The 24,802-nt window shown below is 45.4% G+C and overlaps 1 protein-coding gene across 1 annotated transcript; it reads right to left on the bottom strand.

The window, feature by feature from the left end:
- Positions 1-1,456: 1,456 nt before the first annotated feature.
- On the bottom strand, positions 1,457-23,921 carry Asip (agouti signaling protein). Its single transcript, XM_021157007.1, has 4 exons — positions 23,811-23,921; positions 6,727-6,896; positions 4,879-4,943; positions 1,457-1,837 (listed from the first exon to the last, which is right to left on the bottom strand). The coding sequence occupies exons 2-4, from the start codon at positions 6,884-6,886 to the stop codon at positions 1,667-1,669; spliced, it is 396 nt and encodes a 131-aa protein (XP_021012666.1). The 5' UTR covers positions 6,887-6,896; positions 23,811-23,921; the 3' UTR covers positions 1,457-1,666.
- Positions 23,922-24,802: the final 881 nt, after the last annotated feature.

The following is a 24,802-nucleotide window of genomic DNA, read 5'->3' as shown; positions in this document are numbered from 1 at the left end:
ATGGCAAACAGACACAAAGGCCTGAAAGACTGATCCTGTATCAGACCTTATGCCTCACTGTACACACACACACATCTCTTGCTCCCTCCCCCTTTCTAGTTATCAGTGCTGAGATAAGGACTCCATGCCTTTCTGTCTTACAACTTCTCTATGGAATCTTTTTTGGGGGTGGGGGTGGTCAGGCCTTTTTGTTTTCTTTTGGTATTGGTAGTGTAGTAATTTGCAGGGGTAGAGTCTCTAAGACTAGGGAAGGAGGTCTGTGCTGCACACTTTCTTCTCAGCCTTTCTTCCTAGCACTATGTGCACAGCTCCATAGCCTCCTCCACAAGTAGACGACATTGTCTAGAGCCCTTCCTCTAGACTCAAAGGGCGTCCATTTGCCCCTTCCTTACCAAACCTGCTTCCCAAACTCTTGACTCCTTTCTGCGAGTGTTCTACCTCGCAGAGTTCTTTCAAAATTACATCACCGCACCTCAGCTTCTTACAGACCGAGACTCGGTGGGACTTCAGCAAACAGTCTGGAACATTTTTGGCAATTGGTCCTTAATAATTTCGTTCGATTGCTGCTTTTCAGCCCCATCCCCACCCCCACACTTTCTTACCGGTCAACAGAACTAGGGTGAAGATCGAGGAAGGCTATCTAAAATTTTGCGTCTGTGGGAGTCTAAGCTCAAGATTTTTAGAATTAGAAAAAAAAAAAAAAAAAGAAAAAAAAAAGAAAAGAAAGGCTGGGACTACTGCCTGGCCTAAGAAAAACTCTCAGGTCCAAACATCCGTGTGCCCTTGTGACTAAGAGAGGAGTGGGTTTGGGTGGTGACTTTGATTAAGAGCCTCTTAAAAGTTCTGGAATCCAGCCGGGCGTGGTGGCGCACGCCTTTAATCCCAGCACTCGGGAGGCAGAGGCAGGCGGATTTCTGAGTTCGAGGCCAGCCTGGTCTACAAAGTGAGTGCCAGGACAGCCAGGGCTAAACAGAGAAACCCTGTCACGAAAAACCTAAAAAAAAAAAAAAAAAAAAAAAAAAAAAAAAAAGTTCTGGAATCCTCAACCCAAATCCTTCTGGATTTAGAAAGCCATTGCAAAGGCACCGTCTCGCCCCCCCTCCGCCCCGCCCACCCGGCTGAGACTGCTAATGGAATTCTGCGCATCTTAGATTTTTGTGCTCCCGCTTAAGAGAATGGGTGAAAAGACTGGAAGGTGGTTCCCTAATGGTTTCTTTCCCTTAGTTTGGAGGCAGCCTAGACACTGGCAGGCTGGAAGGAACTGGCAACATTGTGCCCATCCCTAAGATGCAGCAACACCAACCACGCGAGCAGCAGCTGTAGGCGCTAAGTAGTTTCCCTATGGGCAAGAGTGGCTGGCGCGTGCGCAGACTGCGGGGTATCCGCAAGGACCAGACTCCATAATGGAAAGCGGCCGGGAGCTTTCGGCTTTTAAAAGAAATAGTCACACTTCCCCGGCAGCCTAAAAATACTGTATTCTGATTTTAGCTTCCACTAGGTTTCCTAGAAAACCGGTCTTCTGAAGCGCCCACAAGTCACAACCACTGGCCACGCCCACCCGCAAGCCCCACCCACGGAGACCCGCCCCTCAGCCTAGAAGCGCGGGACCCTGAAGCCCCGCCCAATCACCCGTTCCCGAAGCTGCGCGCGCAGCGAAGAAGCTGCGTCAGCAGTTGGGGTTGAGTACTCGGCAGGCGCAGGCGCTGCCGAAGAAACGACACTGGCAGGAGGCGCACGGGTCGCAGCAGGCGGGCGCGGGTGGCTTGCAGCTGTCGCGGGTGGCCACGCAGGGCGAAGGTAGCGGGGGCCTTGCCACCTTCTTCATCGAAGCCTTTTTCTGTAGGAGAGAGGTTGAAGACTGCTGAACTGGCTACGCCATCCTGCGATGCTCATGTACTGTGGAGGTCCAGGACCAGAGACCTCTGCCCCCCTCTACTCATGCGCTCAGGGCATCCCAGTGGGTCCTTGCCCTCCACCCCAACCTGCACACCGTCTTCATCTTCAAGCTTACCTAGCTCTGACCTGGCCCTTTTCTTAGGCCCTACTTAGCCCCAATTTTAAACAACCTTCCGGTTTGAAGCCTGTCACCATCCGTGTTATCCACTGCTCCTGGGTTAGGCCACTCACTGTCTTCTTTCCCTTAGCCACCCTGTCCTCTAGAGTTAACATCCTCCAGTGGCCAAAGAAGGCCCTTCCCAGTGATTTCTCTAGGGAGAAACAAACTTCCTTTTGGCCCTGGAGGACCGCTGTGTTTGGCATCTGCCCTTTGGGCTAGCTACCCCATAGCCTACAGACATTCTAGCACTGGTAGTCAGGCCCTGTGTGCTGAGGAACGAGTTTTCTATTTAAGTGTAACGTAAACATATTTTCCTGTTAAACATAAATTTACTAGGTCCACATTTAGCATTGGAATTGATGTGTGCAGTGACAGCTGTTTACCAGATTTTAAAGACTGCACAAAAGTAACTTTAAAATTTTTTTTAGATGTTGAAATAGTAATAATTTATACCGAGTTTTAAATATTATTAGTCTTTTAAGGCAGCTATTAGAAAATACAAAATTATACATTTATGGCTTATACTGTGTTTCTACTGGACATTGCTCTAGGTTACTAATTTTTTTGTTTAATGCTACCTCTCTAGGCTTTCCCCATGCTTTAATTCCTTTACAGTATGTATCATATAAGAATTTAGATTTCTTTATTGATTTACTTGAAGGCTGGTTTCCCCACTCAGACGTAAGCTCCACACAGCTATAATCTCTTGTTTACTGCTGTATTGCCAGCACCTAGCATGTACATGTAATTTGTTCAGTCAGTGCTCCCTGCTTTGGTTATAGTTGATCCAATTAATTGAGCCACACTACACAGGAATAGTATGTGCATTTCAACAATGCCTCAATCTGCTATTTATCAGAGTGTAGGAACCTGTATTATCGTAGTATGATTTTAGGTATAGGTACAAAATCATGAAATGGTCCTCAGTCAGCGAGAAAGCATTCTTTTTTCTGTCTGTTTCGGCTTGGAAGGCTCTGTTTGGTCCTAGCATGTCCTTAATTGCTTTTTTCAATGCATTCTAACTGCCTTTTAACAAAGTGTGTTTTAGTAGCCTGTTTCAACTTGTGGGTCAAGACCCCCTATGGGGTCCTAATAACCCTTTCACAGGGGTTGCCTAAGACCACCGGAAAACACAGATATTTACATTATAATTCATAACAGTAACAAAATCACAGTTATGAAGTAGTAATGAAAATAATTTTAAGGTTGGAGTCACCACAACATAAGGAACTGTATTAAAGGGTTGAGGAGCCTCTGGCACATAATAACATCCAGCTGACTTTAACACAGCATTTATTATTATTATTATTATTAATTATTAATTATTTGCCATAGTGGGAATTGAACCCAGGGCTTTATGTGTTACAGGCAAGCTTTAGTACCCCACTATATCCCCATCATTTAAAAATATTCATTTTGTGACAGCATCTCAATTTGCTTAGGTGGGCGTTGAATTTGCTGCAAACTCCAGCAGCCCTTGAACTAGGGATCCCCCTGCCTCAACCTCCTAAGCCCCTGGGATTGCAAGCCTGTGCTGCCATGCTCAGCTAACAGTGTTTTATTTTTGTTGAGTCTCTTAATCTAGCTACAGCAAGTGATGTTGTTTTCTATCATACTTCTGTTTTTCAGTGGCTGTGCAGCCCAGGCTCGTTCAGAACTTGGTAGGTAGTTTAGGATAGCCATGCTTCCCAGGTATTGGGAATACAACTGCATGCCACTGTACCCCACTTGTAGTTTCATTTTTAAATGTTTTTTGTTTGGTTTGGTTTGTGTTTTTTGAGACAGAGTTTCTCTGTGTAGCCCTGGCTGGCCTGGGACTCACTCTGTAGACCAGGCTGGCCTCAAACTCAGAGATCTATGTGCCTTAGCCTCCTGAGTTCTGAAACTAAAGGTATGCATCACCACACCCGCAACTTCTATTTTCTATTCTTTACACCTTTTTATTTATTTATTTATTTTATTTATTTATTTTTTTTTTTTGGTTTTTCGAGACAGGGTTTCTCTGTGTAGCCCTGGCTGTCCTGGCACTCACTTTGTAGACCAGGCTGGCCTCGAACTCAGAAATCCGCCTGCCTCTGCCTCCCGAGTGCTGGGATTAAAGGCGTGCGCCACCATGCCCGGCTCACCTTTTTATTTTTATAATTTAGTTTTATTTGATCTGCATTGGTGATTTGAATTGCATGTATGTCTGTGTGAGGGTGTCAGATCCCCTGCAACAGGAGTTACAGACAGTTGTGAGCTGCCATGCGGGTACTGCCAATTGAACCCAGGTCCTCTGCAAGAGCAGCCAGTGCTCTGTACTGCTGAGCCATCTCTCCAGACCCCACCCCGCTTTCTGATTTTTAAGCAGATGAAACAGCTGGGCACGGTGGCATGGACCTGTATTCTCAGCACTCAGGGGGCTCCGGACAAGGAGGATGGAGGGTTTGCAGTCTTTGCACAAGGCCCTGGAACTTGGTTCCCAGAATTTCAAAGGAGGAGGGAATAAAAGAAACTCAGATACAGCAAGAGTGGCTCTTCAGCAGTGGGGTTTAGGTAAATATCCAAAAGAACTGAGTGACCAATTTCAGGAATGCTTAATCAGCATTGGGAACTGTTTTTCTGCAGGCAGCTGTTCTGCTCATTGAGTTTAGGCTCTCTGGCTTCTATAGAAGCCTTAAGGCTCTAGGCCGGGGAAACCTTCAGGTAGTTTTCAGTTCTTGTTTCCTGGAGGCCAGGAAGTATTTTTCATTTAGTTCTCAGCCAAGACTTGCAGGTCTCCCACCCCCAGTTAAGAACTCCCAGGCAAAAAAAAAAAAAAAAAAAAGAACTCCCAGGCTTACCTTGGAAGACCTCTTCCGCTTCTCGGCTTCTTTTCTGCTGATCTTCTTGGATTTCTTGTTCAGTGCTTCAAAGAAAGACAGAAGGAGCAAAGCCAGATGTTTCTGGGGGCCCAAGTTGTGGTGAAGTGGGAGGAGCAGAGGGGACTCTGGGAAGTCTCAGGGTGGAGGAGAGAAAGAGGGACTTCCGGATGAACCACATTGCGGAATCAAGCCATCAGGTTCTGATTAGCCTGGCTTCAAACCCAAAGAGCAGTGTGCTCTGAGGGGAGGCCAAGAATAAATCCGAGGGGGACCTGGGACCTGTCAGTGTCATCTGTTGAGAGATGCGGTGTTTGACCTTGCTAACCCTTGATCTCTGCTCAATCACTCCAGGCACCCCCATTTTAGTTTTATTCTTGCAGGTGCAAGAACATTGCCAGCCTCTGAAAATGGACTCAGCCTTTGGTTACTGGACACATCGGTTACCACTACTACTAATTATTATTATTAAATCTCATAACCATGTATACCTGACTCAAACCTATATAACAGCTATGATCTTTTCCTTGACAATAGTTTTCTCATCTCCCAGAAAGAGTTCTATCATGATAAATTTTTATATGTTTACAAAACAAAAAGTCTGACGTGGGGCTGGAGAGGTGGCTCAGCAGTTAAGATTACTTGGTGTTTGTTTCTGGTTTGTTTCTGCACAGACTCACAGTGGTGACTCATAACTGCCTGTATCTCCAGTTTCAGAGGGTTCCAACATCCTCTTCTGGCCTCTGAGGGTACTGGGCACACACACAGTGTATAAGCATACAAGAAGGTATAAATACCCATTCACATAAAAATAATTTTTTTTTTTTGGTTTTCGAGACAGGGTTTCTCTGTGTAGCCCTGGCTGTCCTGGAACTCACCCTGTATGGGCATGGTGGTACACATTTTTAGTCCCAGCACTTGGAAGGCAGAGGCAGGATCCTCTGAGTCCAAGGACAGCTTGGTCTTCAGGGTGAGATCCAAGACAACCAGCACTATACAAAGAGACCTTGTTTTGAAAACAAAAATAAAAACAAAAACCAACCAATAACCAAATAAAATAAAGAAGGCTGGTATATCAATAGTAACTAAAGAATATTGATGCCACCTCTTTCCCCTCTTATAACTTCCCTGAACCGTCTAGATTAGACAATATCTCTGTGCCCAGTGACATGCAAGTCTGCAAAGAGCTGCTAGTTGTGAGCTTTCATGTGTAACCGCCTCTGCTTGCATCCCAGCTCTGCCCATTAGGAACTGATGTCAGTAAGCCCCAGCTTCATCACTTGTAAAACATGAATCAAACAGGAGCTCACAAATTCTGGCATACTATGTGTGTTATTATTATTTTGGTTACAGGAACTGAATCGAGCCTTATGTGTGCTAAGCATGCACTCAGCCACTTGGCTTCATCCTTAGCCCTTTATGATTAGGTGAGATCAAACCACAAGATCTCCAAGACACTCCCTGTAACTTCCCATCCCATGACAAGACTAGTTTATTGCAGGCTCATTTCTAGCCCATGGTTTACCTAAAGTTTGTTTTGTTGAGGAATTCTATGATTTATTAAAATGTCACTAACGCTAAAGAAAACCAAGTCCACCAAGCATCTTGACTTGAGACTTCTTCAGATCTCTGACACATTAAACTTGGTATTAGAGCGGTGGCGTGCAGAGCTTTCCCAGACCCAAGCACTCAAGGATTCTGTATTTCCCTAGGAGTGAGCCAGAAAGCACCATAGCTCTGGTGGTGGCAGCCCAGGCAACTGGCTTGACATACTGTACTCCCTCTCGTGGGTCAGAGCCTAGAGGCTGGGTCCCAAGGCAGGCTACTTACCCACGATAGAAACAGAGGAGAAATCCAGCGAGTTCGTGGAGGAGTTACTCCGCAGACTCCTGTCATCTCCAAGGGTCTCCTCGAGTGCCAGGTGGCTGTGGACGGTGAAGAAGCACAGGAAGCCCACTAGGGTGGCCAGGAGTAGGCGGGTGACATCCATCCTGAGAAGCCTAAGTTGGGCAGAGAAGGTGATCGGTGGTGGGTGGGAGAGAAGATGGTGGTAAGGGATGTATGTGCCTTCCTGCTCTCTGTGTGGGCTGGTGGTCTGACTCTGCTACACAAGTCTCTCAGCAGGGCCAGAAGTGTAGCAAGGCTGAGGGTAGGCGAGGGAATGTTGATATTGGGGGAGATGACAGAAAAGGAGAGATGGGGAGAAGAAAGACAAAGGAGGGAGGGAGGGAGGGAGATTGAAGCAAAGGGGACATGAATTCATTGTGTTGCTTTGTGCTGTCCAGAGGGCGGAGTACTGACTCTCTGTGTTTCTTTTCTTTCTTTTTTTCCCCTCCTGTACAAGCAACAGTCCCTAGAGACCTTAGGCCTAGGCAGAGTTGTTCAAAGTACCTCCTGGTCCCCAGGAGTGCTTCACAGTGGCAGAGGTCTCTTCTAAGGTAAAGAGAATACAGCTAACAAGTTAGACCTCAGTGAGAAGGACGAAGGATAAAGGCTCCTGCAGACAAGTGTATGTTCATATACCAGATTCCCTGCTGACCCACAGGAAACAAATTGTGTCAAGGCATGTCAACAGAAGCTAAAAGGACTTCTTTATAGCCTGAGTTGGAAGGGGCAGATGGATTTTTAGCAGATTTCTTTCCTCAAACGCCTTCTGTCACTATTGGATCCCCACCCCTTCCCACCCCACTGTCTCATTTCCCTCTTGGGTTTTGGAAAAGCCTGGGTCTGCATTTCCAAGGTTCCCTCCACCCGAGGCACATAGACCATCAGAAGAGAGTACTCATTCTGATCCTATCCACTCCTGGGCTCCCCGTGTAGCTCCCTGACCAGCGCCAGCCTCCTCCTCTTTGTTCTCAGATTGGTTGGTGTGCTGGCCAGTTTTATGTCAATGTGACACAAGTCAGAGTCATTTGGGAAGAGGGAACTTCAATTCAGAAATTGTCCCTACCAGACTGGCCTGTGAGAAAGCCTGTTGTGGTACATTTTCTTGATTGATGATTAGTGTGGGAGGGTCCAGCTCACTATGGGCAGTGCCACTCCTGGCGTAGTGGTCCTGGGTGCTGTAAGAAAGCAGGCTGCGTAAGCCATGAAGAGCAAACCACAGAGCAGCACTCCTCCATGGCCTCTGCATCAGCTTCTGCCTCCATGTTCCTGCCTGATTTCCTCTGATGATGGACTGTGACGTGAGGGTCGTAACCTGGAACAAACCCTCCCTTCCCCAAGTTTCCTTTGGTCATGATGTTCTATTGAAGCAAAAGAAGCACTAACCAAGACAGTCGGCATCAGGTTTTCTGCATGTCTATTTTATTGCAGGAGAAGGCCCAAGCAACTGGCCTCCACCCCTTCCAATCATCTGGGAACTGTGAGGGACGGTCCACCCACCCATGTAGCCCCAGTGACAGTTCTTTTGATGGCCTCAGATCTTCTTTTTCACCACCGGGCCCTGCCTGTCATAAGCTTGCCACCAAACTGCTCTCCCAAAGCCTAGTTAGTTGAGAGTGGGCACTGGCCAGACCACTGGGTTTTTCATCTTGGCTCAGCCTTAATGAAGATGTACAACTCTGGGCAAGACTGCTTTTTTTTTTTTTTTTTTTGTCAGGGCTTCAATTTCTTTCCTGTTAAAGTGAGAGGAATGGACTACATCTGTGGTCTGCACTCACATACAGGCTAACTCCTCAGAACAATCGTTGACAGGTAGAGCATGTGAGAGGAGGGTGGGTAGCTCAGCTGGCAGAGTAAAGAACCCTGGGTTCAATTCCCAGCACTACACAAGCTGGGGGTGGCGGCATACACTTAGGAGAATGAGAAGTCCAAGGTCATCCTTGGCTACATAGTGAGTTCAAGGTCAGTTTGGGCTGTTCCTTAAAACCCCATCCCCTAGCCAACAGCATTTAAAAAAAAAATAACACAGAAGCCATTAGATTAGGTCTTGCCTGAAAATCATCTTATACTTGGACTCTTCCCTTGTTGTTTTAAGCTAGAATGAGTTGAGAGTTTTCTTCTCAACCCAAGGCATTTTTTGGGCAGGGAGTGATTTGTTTTGGGTTTGGATTTTTGTTTGTAAACAAGCTCTCACTATGTTTCCCAGGCTGACCTTGACTTCAGAGTGCTGGGACTGCAGGTCGGAGCCACTGTACCCAGCTTTTAACCCAAGGCATCTTAAAGGTACTTCGCTGTCACCGGCAATAGCATGGTATATCACAGGTGGTTTAGAGCTAAAACCAGACTTCAACCAAAAAGGAAACAAATGCCGGAGTTCAAATTTTCTCCAGCATGGCAAATAGTGGCTGATATTTTTCTTCTCCCATCTCTCCCTCTATCTTGTCTTTGATGTCCCCTTTCAACCTTGAGCAGAATAAGCTGGTATATTAGGCTGCCTCTAGAGCTTGTATTTTACAAAAGAAATTCCTTTTTTTTTTTTTTGAACACCATGATCACAGCCTACATAGTGAAAGCCTCACAGACGCAGAGACTCAGCCAGCTGAGACTGGCTGAGCAGACACCTGCTCCAGAGCCAACTATCTCTTTCCACCCTCCAAGACCCTCTCTGAGTGGAGTGTTGAGCAGAATCATCTGCACTGATAGAAAACCCCTCTCCCAGCTTCCCTCACTCACAAGGTAGGTACACGTGGCCTTGCCTATGGAAAGTAAATGCAGAACTAGACTCTACTGTGGCCTTCATCAGGGACTGTCTACCCTAGATAAGAATCTTGGTTTCTGTCTCCTTTTTCCATTTTCTCACCAAGTTTTACTTTATTTTCCCCCAAACAATCCCCTTGTCTTTTAACCCAGCCTCACTCATGTGCTTTTCATGAGTATAGCCCTGGCTGTCCTGGGACTCACTCTGTAGACTAGGCTGAGATCTGCCTGGCTCTGCCTCCTGGGTGCTGGGATTAAAAGTGTGTACCACCACCCTCTTCCCAGCCTCATTTTCAGTGGGATGGTCTTCACACTGCCTGCATCCCCTGCTTTCCTCTCCATCATGGACCACCTTGTTCATCTATCGTCTCTCTCTCTCTCTCTCTCTCTCTCTCTCTCTCTCTCTCTCTCTCTCTCTCTCTCTCAGCTGCTCCTGGCTCTGTCTCATCCTTCCTCCAGGGCCCCATCTAAAGGCTGGCTTGGCTCTAGCATGTCTTTCTTTCAGCCAACCCAAAGAGGATGCTCTCCCTTTTTGAACCCCACTCTGCTCTTAAATTCAATGCCATGGACATTGTTCAGTACCTCATTGTTCTTTAATTGCTCACAGAGGCTCTTCTCATCAGTTAGACACAGTTCTTTGTATAAAGTAGGTAGGACAGTGAAGCTCAATGCCAGATCTGTGGTTGGACATACGTGACTGCATCACTTTCCAATTATGTGAGGGTGGAGGGGAGAGGGGTCCTTTCGTCTCCCTCTTAGTTCTTATGTGGGCTCTTTGGCTGGATCTAGGAACCCATATTCATTGTATAAGAACTGATTAATAAGAGAAAGAGCATAAAGTTTTATTAAATTTCTGTGTATATGGGGATCTTCACAAGAGCATAAAGTCTGAAGAAGTGCCCAAAGCACGATGCTTTTATATTCTCTAGACAAAGAGTAATAAATTTGTATGGTCTCGACAAGACAACTGGCTATCTGAATGAGAAGAGTCAATTATGGGACTGTTGCTAAGAGTGCTGAAGGATATATGGGATGAGGGATATCCCGAGGCAGAGGGGGTGCTGCAATTGAGAAGCTCCGAAAGGCTTGCTGCGGTGGCAGGTAGACAAGGGATGAGACTTGTAAATGTCGATGCGATGGTAAGAAGCTTACAACGTTCCCAACTGAAAATGACTGAAGGGTTGTGGGTGGGAAAAAGACTTAATAAGAACTGCACCAGAGGGGGGGAAACTCCCTCTGGAGCCCACACGGGATGGAAGGAATAAGAATGGGAGAGAGGAAGACACTTTGAACAGAGGCTGCTGCTGGACTGTAGGACTCCTACAGCCTACTCCCTGCCATCTTCCCAGACTCATTTTTCCTTTGTTAATTGTTGACATACACCACTGCTCACTGGAACTGAGTGAGTGTTTAGAAGCAGTAAACTAGTCAAGCTTAGCTGCTTCCTGGCCTGGTTTGAAGGCCGTTTTCCCTACTGTTTTCTTTTAAACGTGTTTGTTTGTTTGTTTGTTTGGTTTTTGTTTGCTTGTTTGTTTTTTGTTTCGTTTTGTCTTTAGACAAGATCTCATACTTAGTCAAGCTTGTCCTTGAACTCAGGGTGATCAGGCCGACCTGGAACTTGCAGCAATCCTCCTGCTTTTGCCTCTTAGATGCTGGGACTGCAGTGTGCACCACCATGCCCATTTTTCCTACCCATTATTTATGCCTGACCATAGTACTTAGCTTATTTTATTAAAATTTATTTACTTATTATCTGTTAATGCTGAATTCTCAACATTTGTGTTCTCTGTATTTCAGATACCTTTTATATATTCTGTGAACTAACGGCTTTTCCTGTTTTTGCTTTGTTTTGTGTTATTGGTAGGGCTGGAGAGGTACCTCAGGGCCTTCTCCAGCACTCTACATATGAACTATATCTTTTGTTTGTTTGTTTGTTTGTTTTGTTTTGTTTTGTTTTCCAGACAGGGTTTCTCTGTGTAGTCCTGGCTGTCCTGGAACTCACTTTGTAGACCAGGTTGGCCTCAAACTCAGAAATCCCCCTGCCTCTGTCTCCTAAATGCTGGGATTAAAGGAGTGCACCACCACTGCCCGGCAAACTGAACTATATCTTAAACTTGTTTTTTACATTTGAAGTCATGGACTCACATGCCTGTAATTCCAGCATAAGGAAGACTTGGGGAAGAAGATTCCTGCTTGTCCAAAAGAATGTAAGAAACACACACACACACACACACACACACACACACACACACACGGCAGTCTGACACTAAAAAGCAGATGTGTGCTGGGATGTAACTTAGTTGGGAGCTGCTTGTCTAACAAACGGGACTTGAATTTTCCTACTTCCCACTCCATAAAGACACATACCTACAGTATCATCATTCAGGAGGCAGGAGCATTGGGCATTCTAGATCTTTCTTTCTCTGATACATATTGAGTTCAAGGCCAGTCTGGGACACGTGAGAACCTGTCTCAAAAAAATAAATAAAGAGAACCTTTATATGTGGTTCAGTCAGCGGATAAAGGCACAAACCTGGAGACCAGAATTTGATCCCTGGAATTTACAAAGGTGGGTGGGAGAATTGACTGCAAAGAGAACTTTCCTCTGAGGTTCCACACCTATGCTGCGCCACACACGACTGCCTGAGGAATAGTTAGAAAAGGAAATCTAAACATAAAGAAGGAGCTGAGGAGATGGCTTAGTGGGCAAAGAACTTGCTGTGCAAACAATGAGGACTTGAGCGGGAGGGAGTCCCTAGCATCTGCTTAAGAGCTGGGGGAGCCTGCCTGCAGTCCTGGAGCTGAGGTGAAGGCTGTGTGCAGGGGGAGCCAGAGAGAGTCCTCAAGCTTGCTGGCCAGTTTAGTCAGACAGCAAGGCCCAGGTTAAGTGAGAGGCTGTGTCTCAAAGGCTAAAGTAGAATTTGGGTGTGGTGGTGCACACCTCTAACTTCAACACTCGTAATGCAGATGTCCGCAGATTTCTGTGAGCCTGAGGTCAACCTGGTCTACATAAGTGAGTTCCAGGCCAGTCAGGTTACATATGAGACCCTGTCGATAACAAAGTCACAATAATGATATAAAACATAAATAAAATAAATAATAATAGAAACAACAATAATGGTAAAGTGGAGAATAGTAGGAAAAGCCAACTACCATGAACCTCAACCTCTGGTACACATACAACAAACAAACAAACAAACAAACAAACAAACAAACAGGGCGGGTATGATCTTGGAAAGGTAGTTTGTGCTATTATTAACCAATAATATTTCTCCTTAATGTATAGGACTTTAGATTAATACAGGGTTGGGTTCTAATGAGACAAGATTCAGGACTGGTAAGTTTTCTTTTTAAAGAATTATTTATTTATTTGTTTGTTTGTTTGTTTATTTATTTATTTTATGTATATGATCACACTGTAGCTGACTTCAGACACACCAGAAGAGGGCATTAGATCCCATTCCAGATAGTTGTGAGCCACCATGTGGTTGCTGGGAATTGAACTAGCAGTCAGTGCTCTCAAGTACTGAGCCATCTCTCCAGCACCCACGACTGGTAAGTTTTGATTGTTAGAAGAAAAAAAAAACAGTCTGCATCATGACTAGTTAGTACAATGTCTGCATCGTGACTAGTTAGTACAATGTCTGCATCATGACTAGTTAGTACAATGTCTGCATCATGACTAGTTAGTACAATGTCTGCATCATAACTAGTTAGTACAATGTTTTGAAGCTTTTTCTGTTATCCTAGGCTGCATAGAATTGACAAAGATTTAGTCTAATAAAACTTAAGCTTAGACTAAAAATCAATATTAAACTATTGTAAAATATTTTAATTAGTTTGAAAGATAAGGCCTCAGAATAATTAATTATATTTGGGTGTTGGGAGAAGGTTTCATAATACAGAACTAGAAAACAGATGTGCTTAGGACCCTGAGATCAGACACGTTTTAGAATTTTGTGGATTGTTGAAAAACAGTTTTATCACCTATATATTATGTTGAACCACATATAAGGGGTCTAGGTGTACCCAGATTCTGTCTCAAAAAAATTGATGTTTCCACAGTAGAAAAAAATGGAATATTTATAACAAGCAGGATAAAGACTTTGAATTTAATCTCTGATTCAGAACAGACTTTGTTGTCAAATGAATTCAGGTAAAGTCAGATTTTGATGGCAAATGAGTTACTAAAGGTGAGAGAGGAGGTGCAGGCTTTAGAATCTAGGGTTCTGCAACTGGATATAAAGATCCATGGTTCTGTACAAGCCCTCATGTATGTTAGTATTAGATAGTGATGTGCCCACTGCTGTACCACAGGGTAGCAGGCTGACACCGACTAACAACACTTCAGCTTCTCAGAGATGATCAGTCATGGTGCCTTCCTCTTGAAGGCAAGGGTTTCCCCTCTGAGAATAAGCCTGATTTCTGGAAATAGATAATGATTTGCAGACTATTCTGGTAAAAATAGCAGTGTTTTTGCTAAGAATGAGGTGTGGCCTAAAGCATGGAGTTTTTAATTATAGAAATAGCTTTAATGTGTAGCTGATGAAACCAAAATTGTGACAGTCAAGCTAAATGCTCTTCCCCAAAGCTGTAAAGCTTGAGAAATCATAAATTTGCTCAAATGTTGCAAGTTGCTTAAAATATCTTTGGATTTCAGACACATCTTTAGAGGCAACTTAATAATCATACAACAAAAAGCACCATGTTAACCAGGAGTGGTGATAGCCTGTAACCACAACAGAGGGTGTGCTGCCCAGCCTAGGCTGCACAGCAGGGTGAGAGCTACAGGAGACTTTCTGTCTGGGGGTCTGCGGGTTGGGGTTCAGTAAAGTCCCTCCAGTGCAGAGGGAGGACCTGATCCCTGCACCCTGTAAAAAGCCAGTTGTGCGGCCTGTGACTGTGATCCCAGGGCTGGGGAGATGAAGGGAGTCGGATCCCTTGGGGTTTGCTGGCCCTCTAGTCTAGTCAAATCTGTGAGCTCTGAGTTCAGTGCAAAACCATGTCTTAAAAAAAAAAAATTAAGGCCGGCAGTGGTGGCGCATGCCTTCAGTCCCAATACTTGGAAGGCAGAGGCAGGCGGATTTCTGAGTTCTAGGCCAGCCTGGTCTATAGAGTGAGTTCCAGGACAGCCAGGGCTACACAGAAAAACCCTGTCTTGAAAAAACAAACAAACAAACAAACAAACAAAAGACAAAAAATAAAAAAAAGGTAGACAGTGATAGAGGAAGAAACCAGACCTTGACTTCTAGAGTCTGCAAGCACCAGCACACATGTACACACACACACACACACACACACACACACCCGTGTGAGCTCAAATGGCACCATTATGACACTAATACATTAAAGCTACGGAGAACACACACTCCTGAAAAACTAAGCAATCCAAGGGAAGGACCAGAGATAATCATAATACATTCAGATGAGTATGCTTGAAATAATTAGACACAAGCAAGTATGGAGGACAAAGATGATTCAATGTGAGGTCCATTAGCATCTGTGGATTGGGAGACATAACAAACGAAAAGACAGCATAATTAAAGCAAAACGAAGCACGCTGACCCCTAAGGAGGCTCCAGCCTGCGCAGGTAGCAAAGGAGTGGGGGAGGGGAGAGAAAGGTCAAGATCAGTCCACATCAATCAGAATAGGCCATTGTCAGGCATGCGCTGATGTGCAATTGTAGTATCACTGTTTACAGTTATTGTTGGACACATGGACGAGGGCAGAGCTCTGCACGTCTGTTCTAGTACCTTCCAGTTTGCCACTGAGACCCCTTCTACCTTGTCGAGGATGTCATGGCTATTCTCTGTCTCCATCTCTAAGTTCTACCTTTCCCCTCAGGAGTCTGCTCAAGTTCTCTAGCCCCTCTGGGTTCTCAGCTTTTGCAGACAGGAGCACTGTCTTTCCTGAGATTCCTATGTTGTGCCAGCCCACTTACATTGTTTAAAATCCTGCTACTTAGTGATTCAAGTCACAGAAGGTCCAAGCTATTCTAGCTAATGTGTTACCAGGCAAGTACCTTACCACTGAGCTCTGCACCCAGGATAAAATGGAACTTAAGGCTATCCCACCTCAAAATATCATATCTACCTTTATTGACCTAGTTGCCACAGCGTGTCTTATGGGTCCCCGAGGTGATAGGACAGATGATCTCGGACGCGGTTAAACTGGGAGCAGTTTGTTTCTGGATTACTTTTTTCTCTTTTCCCAAGGGCAGTGTCCTGTGGAATGCTGTCAGGAGGGCACATTCTGCTGAGGTTGGGAAGGGGACATTTAAGAGAAGAGGGGACTGTCAAAAAGGAGAAGCCCTGACCATAAATGCCGCTCACTTCTCAAGATTGCCTCCCTAGGAGCAGGTCTGAAGAGCGACAATTCAAGGCATGGAGCCCAGTGTTCTGAGGGATTTTTAAAACCAGCCTAAGTCATGACTGGTGGGAAACATTAGAAAGTCAAGGCCAACTAAGCATGAGAAATTTGTTGACATCTGAGCTTGTAATTTTTCTGTCATTGGTTAGCCCAATCCTACAAGTTACAGCTGAGTGACTAACCAAAAGCTTACAACTATCCATGTGAAAACTGGCTGTGCCGGAGCACATCTGTTCCCCTGCCTGGCACTTTGGGAGGCAGAAACAAGAGGATGCCTGGGATGTACTGGCCAGTCAGACTAGCTAAAATGGCAAGATCCTCATTCAGTGTCTCAAAGATCCAAGAAAGAAAGAGAGAGAGAGAGCCAGACACTTCATGTGATTGTCTGGCCTCCATACACATGTGCATATGCTCAACACACATATACACCATTTTTAAAGAGAGCTGTTCACATAAAAATATAGTGTAGAGATAACATTTTTCTCATACTATTTAAGATTATACAATGTTGGAAGCATTCTCTTTGCTGAAATTCACACAAACACTTAATTGATCTACCAGTATCCTGGAGAGCCTCGCCATCCCAATNAGACAATAACAAGAAGTAAAGTTGTAAGGACAGTGGGCTGGAGAGATGGCTCCCCAGCTAAGAGCACTTACTGCTCTTGCCAAGGATGCAGCTTCAGTTCCCAGCATCTATGTGACAGCTCCCAGCAATTCTTAACTCTAGTTTGAGGGAATCAGACACCCTCTTCTGACCTCCTCAGTCACCAGGCACACAGACATATATGCAGGCGAAACACTCATATACATAAGATAAAAGTAAATTAGAAAAATCTTCTTAAAAAGAAAAGAAAAAAATTCTCATGTCATGCTAGGGAGATAGGTTGGTGGGGGAAGTGCTCTCAGATCAACCATGGGCATCCAGGTGAAAGGAAACCGGAAAGTAACTAGGGTTGAACTCTTGATCCCCTTGCAAGTGCTAGAGTGCAGGTACCACCGAGCTGGTTTGCTACTGTCCCTGAAATAAAATCCTCATTTCCTATAATGCCTTACTACTTTCCTTGAGTTCATTTGATAGAGTCCCATTCTAAACCATCGTGTTACAGATACATGGTACTTTCTGTTGGTGGGGTATACCAGTCTCTCAAAGCTTTGCCCTCGACCCTTAGTGTTCTCTCCCTGGCACTGAGTCTGATTCCTCCACCCCTTTACATGGCTGGATCGCTGACCAGCTCTGATACCCCTACCGTCTCCTTCTTTGACTATTAAATATAAAGTGTCCTTCTTTCTCTAATCCATTCCATTCCTCCTCTGCCCCTGCTCACTAAAGATTGAACATCGGGCTTCATGCAGTCTAGATAAGCCCTGTATCACTGAACCTTAAACAACCAAAGAGGCATCTCCCTCTTTTGTTTTGCATTGTTTTGTTTTGAGGCAGAGCCTCCCTCTATCCTAGGTTGACCTGGAACTCATTTGGTAGTCCAGGCTGCCCTTAAACTCACAGCCATCTTCCTACCTCAGTCTCCCAAGAGCTGAGATTTTAGGCAGGAACCACTGCCAGCAACTCAGCTTGTTTTGTAAATCATGGTGACCTGAAACTGGATAATCAGGAAGTCCGATCCTCCTGCCGCTATTTCCCAAGTGCTGGGACTATAGAACTGTACCACCATACCCAGCTGATGCAATATTGGGGGATCAAACCCAAGGCTTCCTGCATTCTCCACACGTTCTACCATTGACTGACATCCCCAGCTTCAAGAGACCTGTTTTAAATAAGCTCCAGGGTGATTGTGATTTGTAAGACACACTGGTTGGGTTTCTCCACCCTGGTTCGACAAATAAGGAAATGGAGGTGCAGAGTAGGAGGGAAGGTAGAAACACAGATGTCCAGCTCGTTGTAGTGTGCTCCCGTTGTAAGAAAACTCAAACTATTTACTCAACACAACAAAACAAAACAACAACAACAAAAACAGGATCGTGAATCATAGTAGCTACCATTTGCTGAGAGCCTTCTACATGGCAGGCTCTGTTGTAGGCAATTATATGCATTTAACCCTCTTCAAAAGGTATAGCTAGCGCTTGGGGCGGGAGTGATGACTCAGTAGTTAAGAGTGGTGCTGTTGCAGAGGACCAGGTTCAGTTCCCAGCACCCACATTTCAGCTCACAATTATATAACTTCAGTTCCAGGGGACCCAACTCCCTCCTATGACCTCTGAGGACGACTGTGCATGTGTAGCGTGTACACACACACACACACACACACACACACACACAGGAAATGGCTCAGTGGGTAAAAGCACTCTCTGTGCGAGCCTAAAGACCTGTGTTTGATTTCTGAAACCCATCTACAAAGCTGGATGCTGTGTTGCCCCATCTGTAACCCGGGCATATAGAGCGATGGGGGTGGGAGACAGAATTAGCCAAGGCTCGGGGCTAAGAAGCCTGGAGAACAGCGCAGCAGGAGGAACAAGAGAGGCCCTGCCTCCTCAAGGCAGAAGGAGAGAACCAACTCCCAGAGATAGCCTTGGATCTCCACACTCATATGCCACACTCTCTCATGCACATTGAAAAATAGACAAAAATGTAAAAGCTACCTATCACATGGTGGAAACGGGAACTCAGTGCACAAGGTTACCGAAGCATCACAGCAGAGGACGAAGTCAATATTAAATCTGACTCCAGAGCTACGAGATTAGCTCCGCCCTTTTCCTGAAGTGTAAGGGAAGGAAGAAGATCACCAGCCCAAGAAACTACGACGTTCCTCCTCTGCACACAATCCCAGCACACACACACACACACACACACACACACACACACACACACGTGGGGGGGGCGGGGTAGGCAAGAGGCTCACGACTTTGAAGCCGTTATGAGCTACACAGTGAGACTGCCTCAAACAAGACAAAAAGACAAAAACAATCTCCCACAACGAAACAAAGCAAGCTGTCAAAGAACCTGCAATCCCAGCATTCTGCGCGCGCGAAGGCTGTATATAGTTCAAAGACACCCTTGGCTGTGTGTGATTCTGTCTCAAAGATGAGAACCAGAACAACTCAAAACCTCTCCAGGCTGTAGTTTGCTGTCCTGGCCAAGTCCAGCTTGTTATGGAAGAAATTAAAACAAAACAAAACCAGAACAGCTGCTCTCTTCTGGAGGCCTGCATCTAGGATTCCTTCAGCTCTATCCACACAGGGGACGCTGTCTGTCAGATGACTGAAGAGGTGCCAGCGAAAGAAGAGTTCCTCTCGCTGCCGATGGGCTCTCAGGGATGGGCTCTCAGGGATGGGGCTCCCCTTCTGAGAAGCACGCTTCTCTGGCCCCCTCATCAGGGATTAGACTGAGTCAGAAATGTGTCTGCTGGTTGAGAGGCCAAATCTGATGTCTGCAGTCAGAAGGAGCTGGCAGAAGGAAGCAGGGCTCTCTCTCTCTCTCTCTCTCTCTCTCTCTCTCTCTCTCTCTCTCTCTCTCTTTCTCAGCTGAGCCAAGCAGCAGAGTGGGAAGGAGAAGGACTTCTTCCTAGGACTTTCTTCCTAATCAAAATTTCAGCTAGGTCCCTCTGGGCCTGTTTACTTATCAGGGCTTTGATCTTGACCTCTGGTCTTCCCTAACCCAGGTTTAGTAAGAGTCCTGTCAAGTCAGTTTAGCAACCTCCCACTGTCTGATACCTCCTAAGCTCCTAACCCCCCTTGTCCGCCTTTAGCAAATATTCTATAATGTTAACACGAATCTCCTTACTGTTGGTGTTTCCTCTAAGGAAGTCGTTCTCAACCTTCCTAATGCTGCCACCCTTTAATAGAGTTCTTCATGTTGTGGCGACCCCCACCTATAAAATTATTTCATGGTTACTTTACGACTGAAATTTTTCTATTGTTATGAATCATAATGTAAATATCTGTGTTTTCCGATGGTCTTAGGTGACTCCTCTGAAGGGGTCATTCGATCCCCAGAGAGGTTGAGGCTCAGGGTGAGAACCGAGGCTCTGGGCGGTTTTCACCCATTATCTTCCTCATTATCTTCCTAACTCTGTTTTATTCAGTTGTCATTGCTGTATTCAGAGTTGAGCACAGTTCTCTCTTCTATATCAGCACTCTTTTCTTTAGTACTGGGGATCGAACCTAGGACCTTGCACATGATAGACAAGTACTCTACTTCCACATTACATCCTCAGATCTCTTTTAACTATTTCCAGACAGGGTTTTTTTTTTTTTTTTTTTTTTTTTTTTAAATCAGTTGCCTTGACAGGACTTGAACTCATTCTGTAGCCCAGGCTGACCTTGAATTCATGAACCTCTTGTCTTAGCTTCCCAAATATCTAGAATTATAGGCCTTAGCCACCAGGAAGTCTGAAATACTGTTGAATAAACTATTTCTTACCAGGATATATTTTTAACAATACTAAAATTATTTATGGTCTTGAGAAATACCGCTCTGTCTGGACTAAATTGACTAATCTAATCCTTGTGCCTAACGGATTCCAAGAGGAATGGCGTGCCTGCGGGGGCTGTGATTATTGAAGAACATAGGCTAAGTAGCAGGCTCTAATCAGAGAGGGCTTTCAGCAGGGTGGAAGCACACCGAATGCCTTTGCTGCCTTCGAGTCAAAGGCAGCTGACATAGCCTGGATCACACATTAATCAAACCCCACGCCCCTTACCCAGAAAAAGAATGACGCCTACCGTGTTGCCCAAGTCACATGTGGCCCTCTTTTCATCTTCTATTATGGGGTACAGTCACATGGTAACGCAGCCTGTTTCCCCCAAATGCAAGATCTCACTTTCCCTCAGAGACCTTAAGGCAAGATGCCTTGTCGGGTGATGGCTGACACTTTTACATTAGGAGCTAGAGGCAGGTAGATCTCTGTGAGTTGAAGGCCATACTGGTCTATATAGTGAGTTCCAGGCTAGCCAGGGCTACACAGGGGCACCCTGTCTCAACAAACAAACACCACACATACACACACACACAAGAATAGCAGCCCCTTGCACTGGCAACACTGAAGAGTCTTATTTCAGACGCTGCTATACTGATTGCTTCCGCATAATCAAACCGCTTGCCTGAAGACAATTTGACTCAGCACCTCTCTCTTGCATCCTGGCTCCTCTCCCTTCTTAAAACCTAACAGCGATGTTGTAAGACATCTATTTGGCTTCCTGCATACAAGTCTAGGTCTCGGAAACGGCAGAAAGAAGCATCTATTTTTTGTAAGCAGAGTGCCGGCTGGTTAGGGAGGGACCAAGACAGAAGTCATTCGTCGGATCTTTTGGCTCCATGCCCTTCCTCCAGGGGACAGCAGCTAAAGGAGAGTTGGCCACGCAACTAGTTCATCCATCATGCTGACGTAACAAATGCCCCGCAGAACAAGGTGCAGGGAACATTGGACAGCTGATCACACAGAGGTTCCTGGAAGGTGGTACGCCTGGAGACGGTTGGTAGCTGTGTGTCTTTCCCCCTAAGTCTTCCCCCATGAACCTCTTCCTCTGCTGTCCATCAGCATCCTGTGTGACATCCTTTATGGTAAACCGCAGTACCTTAATGATACTCCTGAGTTCTGAGGAGGGGTTTGGGACAATCCTTCGATGGGCGGTTAAACCCTGGACAAAAGAACCTGAGGCTCAGGACTGCCATCTGGACATGCCCTTAACTGTGGGATCTGGCACTGCCTTTAAGAGTATCACAACTGAGTTAAAAGACACCCGGTTGGAGTCTGCTTCAGAATTGTTAGCTTGCTTGGTACATGGAGGGCCACTCACTGATATCTGTCACTTAGTTCTTCTGTTGATTATTGAGTGAGCATATAGGAGAAAATGAGTCCGAGGTTATTTTTTTTCTCCCGTGTCCTCAGGTAGTTTGGGGTTTTAGGATTCATCTGAGACCCACGCTTGGCTTAAAGACCCTTGAGTTCAAACTGCAGAGAAGGTTTGAAACTCTGGCCTTTCTCAAGAAGCAGAATGATGGCACACGCCTTTAATCCCAGCACTCAGGGGGCAGAGGCAGGCAGATTTCTGAGTTTAAGGCCAGCCTGGTCTACAGAGTGAGTTCCAGGACAGACAGGGCTATACAGAGAAACCCTGTCTCGAAAAAACAAAACAAAACAAAAAACAAAAAACAAACAAACAAAAAAACCAACAACAAAAAGAAACAGAATGATGAGAGTTACCCAGGCTTGTTAGTGCAGAATCTGTCTCCCAGATCCCAGACACTCATTCCTGATGTACAGGGAATACATTGCTGGTAGGAGCTGAGGAAATGACCACTCTAACACCCCATACTCCATTCCCTTCAGCCTGCCCACCTATCACCTTTAGAAGCCATGTTTCTATTTCTGTTCCCTCGTGGTCATACTCTCTTCTGATTTTCTGAATTCCATCTATTTGCTTGTTCATTTGTTTGAGATATAGTCTCATAGCAAAGGATGACTGAACTTCTGGTTCTCCTGCCTCTACCTTCCAAGTGTTGGGATCACAAGCATACATCTCATATCCGGTTTGTTTCTTTTCTTTTTTTGAGACAGGGGCTCACGATGTGGCCTTGGCTGACCTGGAACTCATTATGTAGACCAAGCTGGCCTCGAACTCATAGAGATTGAAGGGGTTGGCCGCCATGTCTAGTGCCATGTCCAGCCTCTCTCAATTCCTTTCACTTGCAGGGTGTTCTGAACTCGCTAAGTGTGGCCAAAGTCAGTGATCTTCTCAGCAGCTCCCACAACTTTAAAGCAGAAGGAGGGAGGAGGCTTGGATGGCAGATGCAATTTCCTGCTGGAAAGAATCAAGTCAGACCAAAGAGAGTCAGCTGAGCGAACCTTCAGAATACACACAAGACCTCTGGGGGAAACATGAGCGCCACCAGAGCACTGGATGCTGGGGCTGAGATGCTCTTGGTCCATAAGATCTCCCTCAAACAAAGAAAACCAAGCGTGACATTAATGTGTCCTCCATTCAGCCACCCATGCCTCTCCAAAGCAAACAGTGGAACAAATATCCAATGTCACTGAGACACAGCAGACTCAGCCACAGTTGCAGGCATCACTCAAGCTTCCATCTAATGGACATTTAGTCGAACTGGGTATCAAGTCTAAAAATATTCAACATATGTAAAGGCAAAGGCAGGTTGCAATAAATGACATTTGGGTGATTGGCTTTTACTGTAATGAGTACAAAGTGAACTAATTTAATCAGACAGATGGATTCCTAAGTGCTAAATTTTGCTCTGTATGAATGGGTTGAACGCAGATCCTACAAGCAACTCCTTGAAGAAAATCTAAAGCAGCATTCCAGTGTGACTCTGGGTCAAAGTTGACACCAAGGAGTACTTCTTAGAATACTATGCTTTTTATGGTTTTACTGCTAGGGAATGGCAAAGCAGGGTAAAGAGAACTGGGGGTTGCGGGGGAGATACTTGGCTAGTCAGCAAAATGCTGCTTACATCCTTAGTGTTAATCTCTTAACAGCTCTGACCTCCATCTGTGGATCAAATAGATCCGTTTAACTTTCCAAGAAACGAGGAAGAACGTCTTTCCTCACCTGGAAACAAAGTTGCCAACTGAATTCCTACGCATCCCACCAAAGAGGAAAGGCCATCTAACCAAGGAAGCTTGCCGCAGCCTGTCGTTTGCTACTTAAAATGTAAGAACAAGAGAACAACTGATCATTCTATAAACATTATTCCAAATTTCACTCTGTCTCAAGTGCAAGATGCTGATAGATCTACATTGAAAAGGAGTGAAAAGCAGCAAGCAGGAGAGAAGAGCATATTCCACAGTGCAGCACAAGTTAGGACCCGGGTTTATGTCATAACCAGGTCTCCCGCAGCCCAGGCTACCTGAAAGGGAACCATACAGAAGGAGAAGGAGATAGAACCCCAAAGCCAACAGGACAAAGACAGCCGGTTCCTCCTACTTACAGCACAAGTGACTCTACTCCGAATCAGCTCCCCTAAGGGAAGCCAGGCCAGAATGTCTTTCCTGTCCTTGAATGGCAGAGGCAAGGAGCATTGCTGTGAGACATTTTTAAAGACCCCCAGAAGTCCCTGGTAGCTGCCTTCCCCATCTTACCCCTTTGCTTTCAGCCCAGTAGGTTCAGACTCGTCCCAGAGGCCACAAGTTTTGTGGTCTGTGCTCCCTATATTTCTCCCGAGTCTTAGGATCTGAAATTGGTGTTGACATGGAGGTTAGGGGAGGATGGAAGAGAAGGGGATGCACTGAGGTTACTCTATAGAAAGAGTTAATGAGGATTTAATTCAGAATTAACCCCAGGGGACACAGAGAAACCTAGGCCTAGTAACTTGACCTGGAAAACCAAATCCCATCAAGGCGCAGCTTAATTGAGCTTCCCGGGGAGAGTGTGGGTGGGCGAAGGAACAGTTGGTAGAGAAACCAAGCCGACTGGGTAGGCAGATGGATGAGGCCTGGCCTGCACGATCGGTAGACTCTCTTAGGGAATTACCAAGATTGCTCTCATAAGTTTCAAATTTCTCAAATTTTCACCACCGGAAGGAGCGGCTCTCGAGCTGACTCTGAAGGATTAGGCTGCGGCTCTCCGCTCTTCTCTGGGTTTTTCCTTGAACAAGCTAAAATTTATAAGGTCACAATTTATGACCCTCTGGATGATGTGAATCTGTTTGTTTGTTTGTTTGTTTGTTTGTTTGTTTGTTGAGACAGTGTCTTATGTAGCCCAGGCTAGACCAAGGGTGGCTTTTACTCCAGATTCTCCTGATCCTGCTTTTTATCTCCAACGTGCTGGGATTACAGGCATTAGCACAGGATAGATGTGGACTACAAACATGTATATATATATATATATATATATATACATATATATATGTGTGTGTGTGTTTGTATATGATATATATATTATATGTGTGTGTTTGTATATGATATATATATATATATGTAT

Source organism: Mus caroli, chromosome 2 (genome assembly GCF_900094665.2).
Source record: "Mus caroli chromosome 2, CAROLI_EIJ_v1.1, whole genome shotgun sequence".
Taxonomy (NCBI): Eukaryota; Metazoa; Chordata; class Mammalia; order Rodentia; family Muridae; genus Mus; species Mus caroli.
Note: the sequence above shows the minus strand (reverse complement) of the source record. Positions and strands in the feature narration are given on the sequence as shown.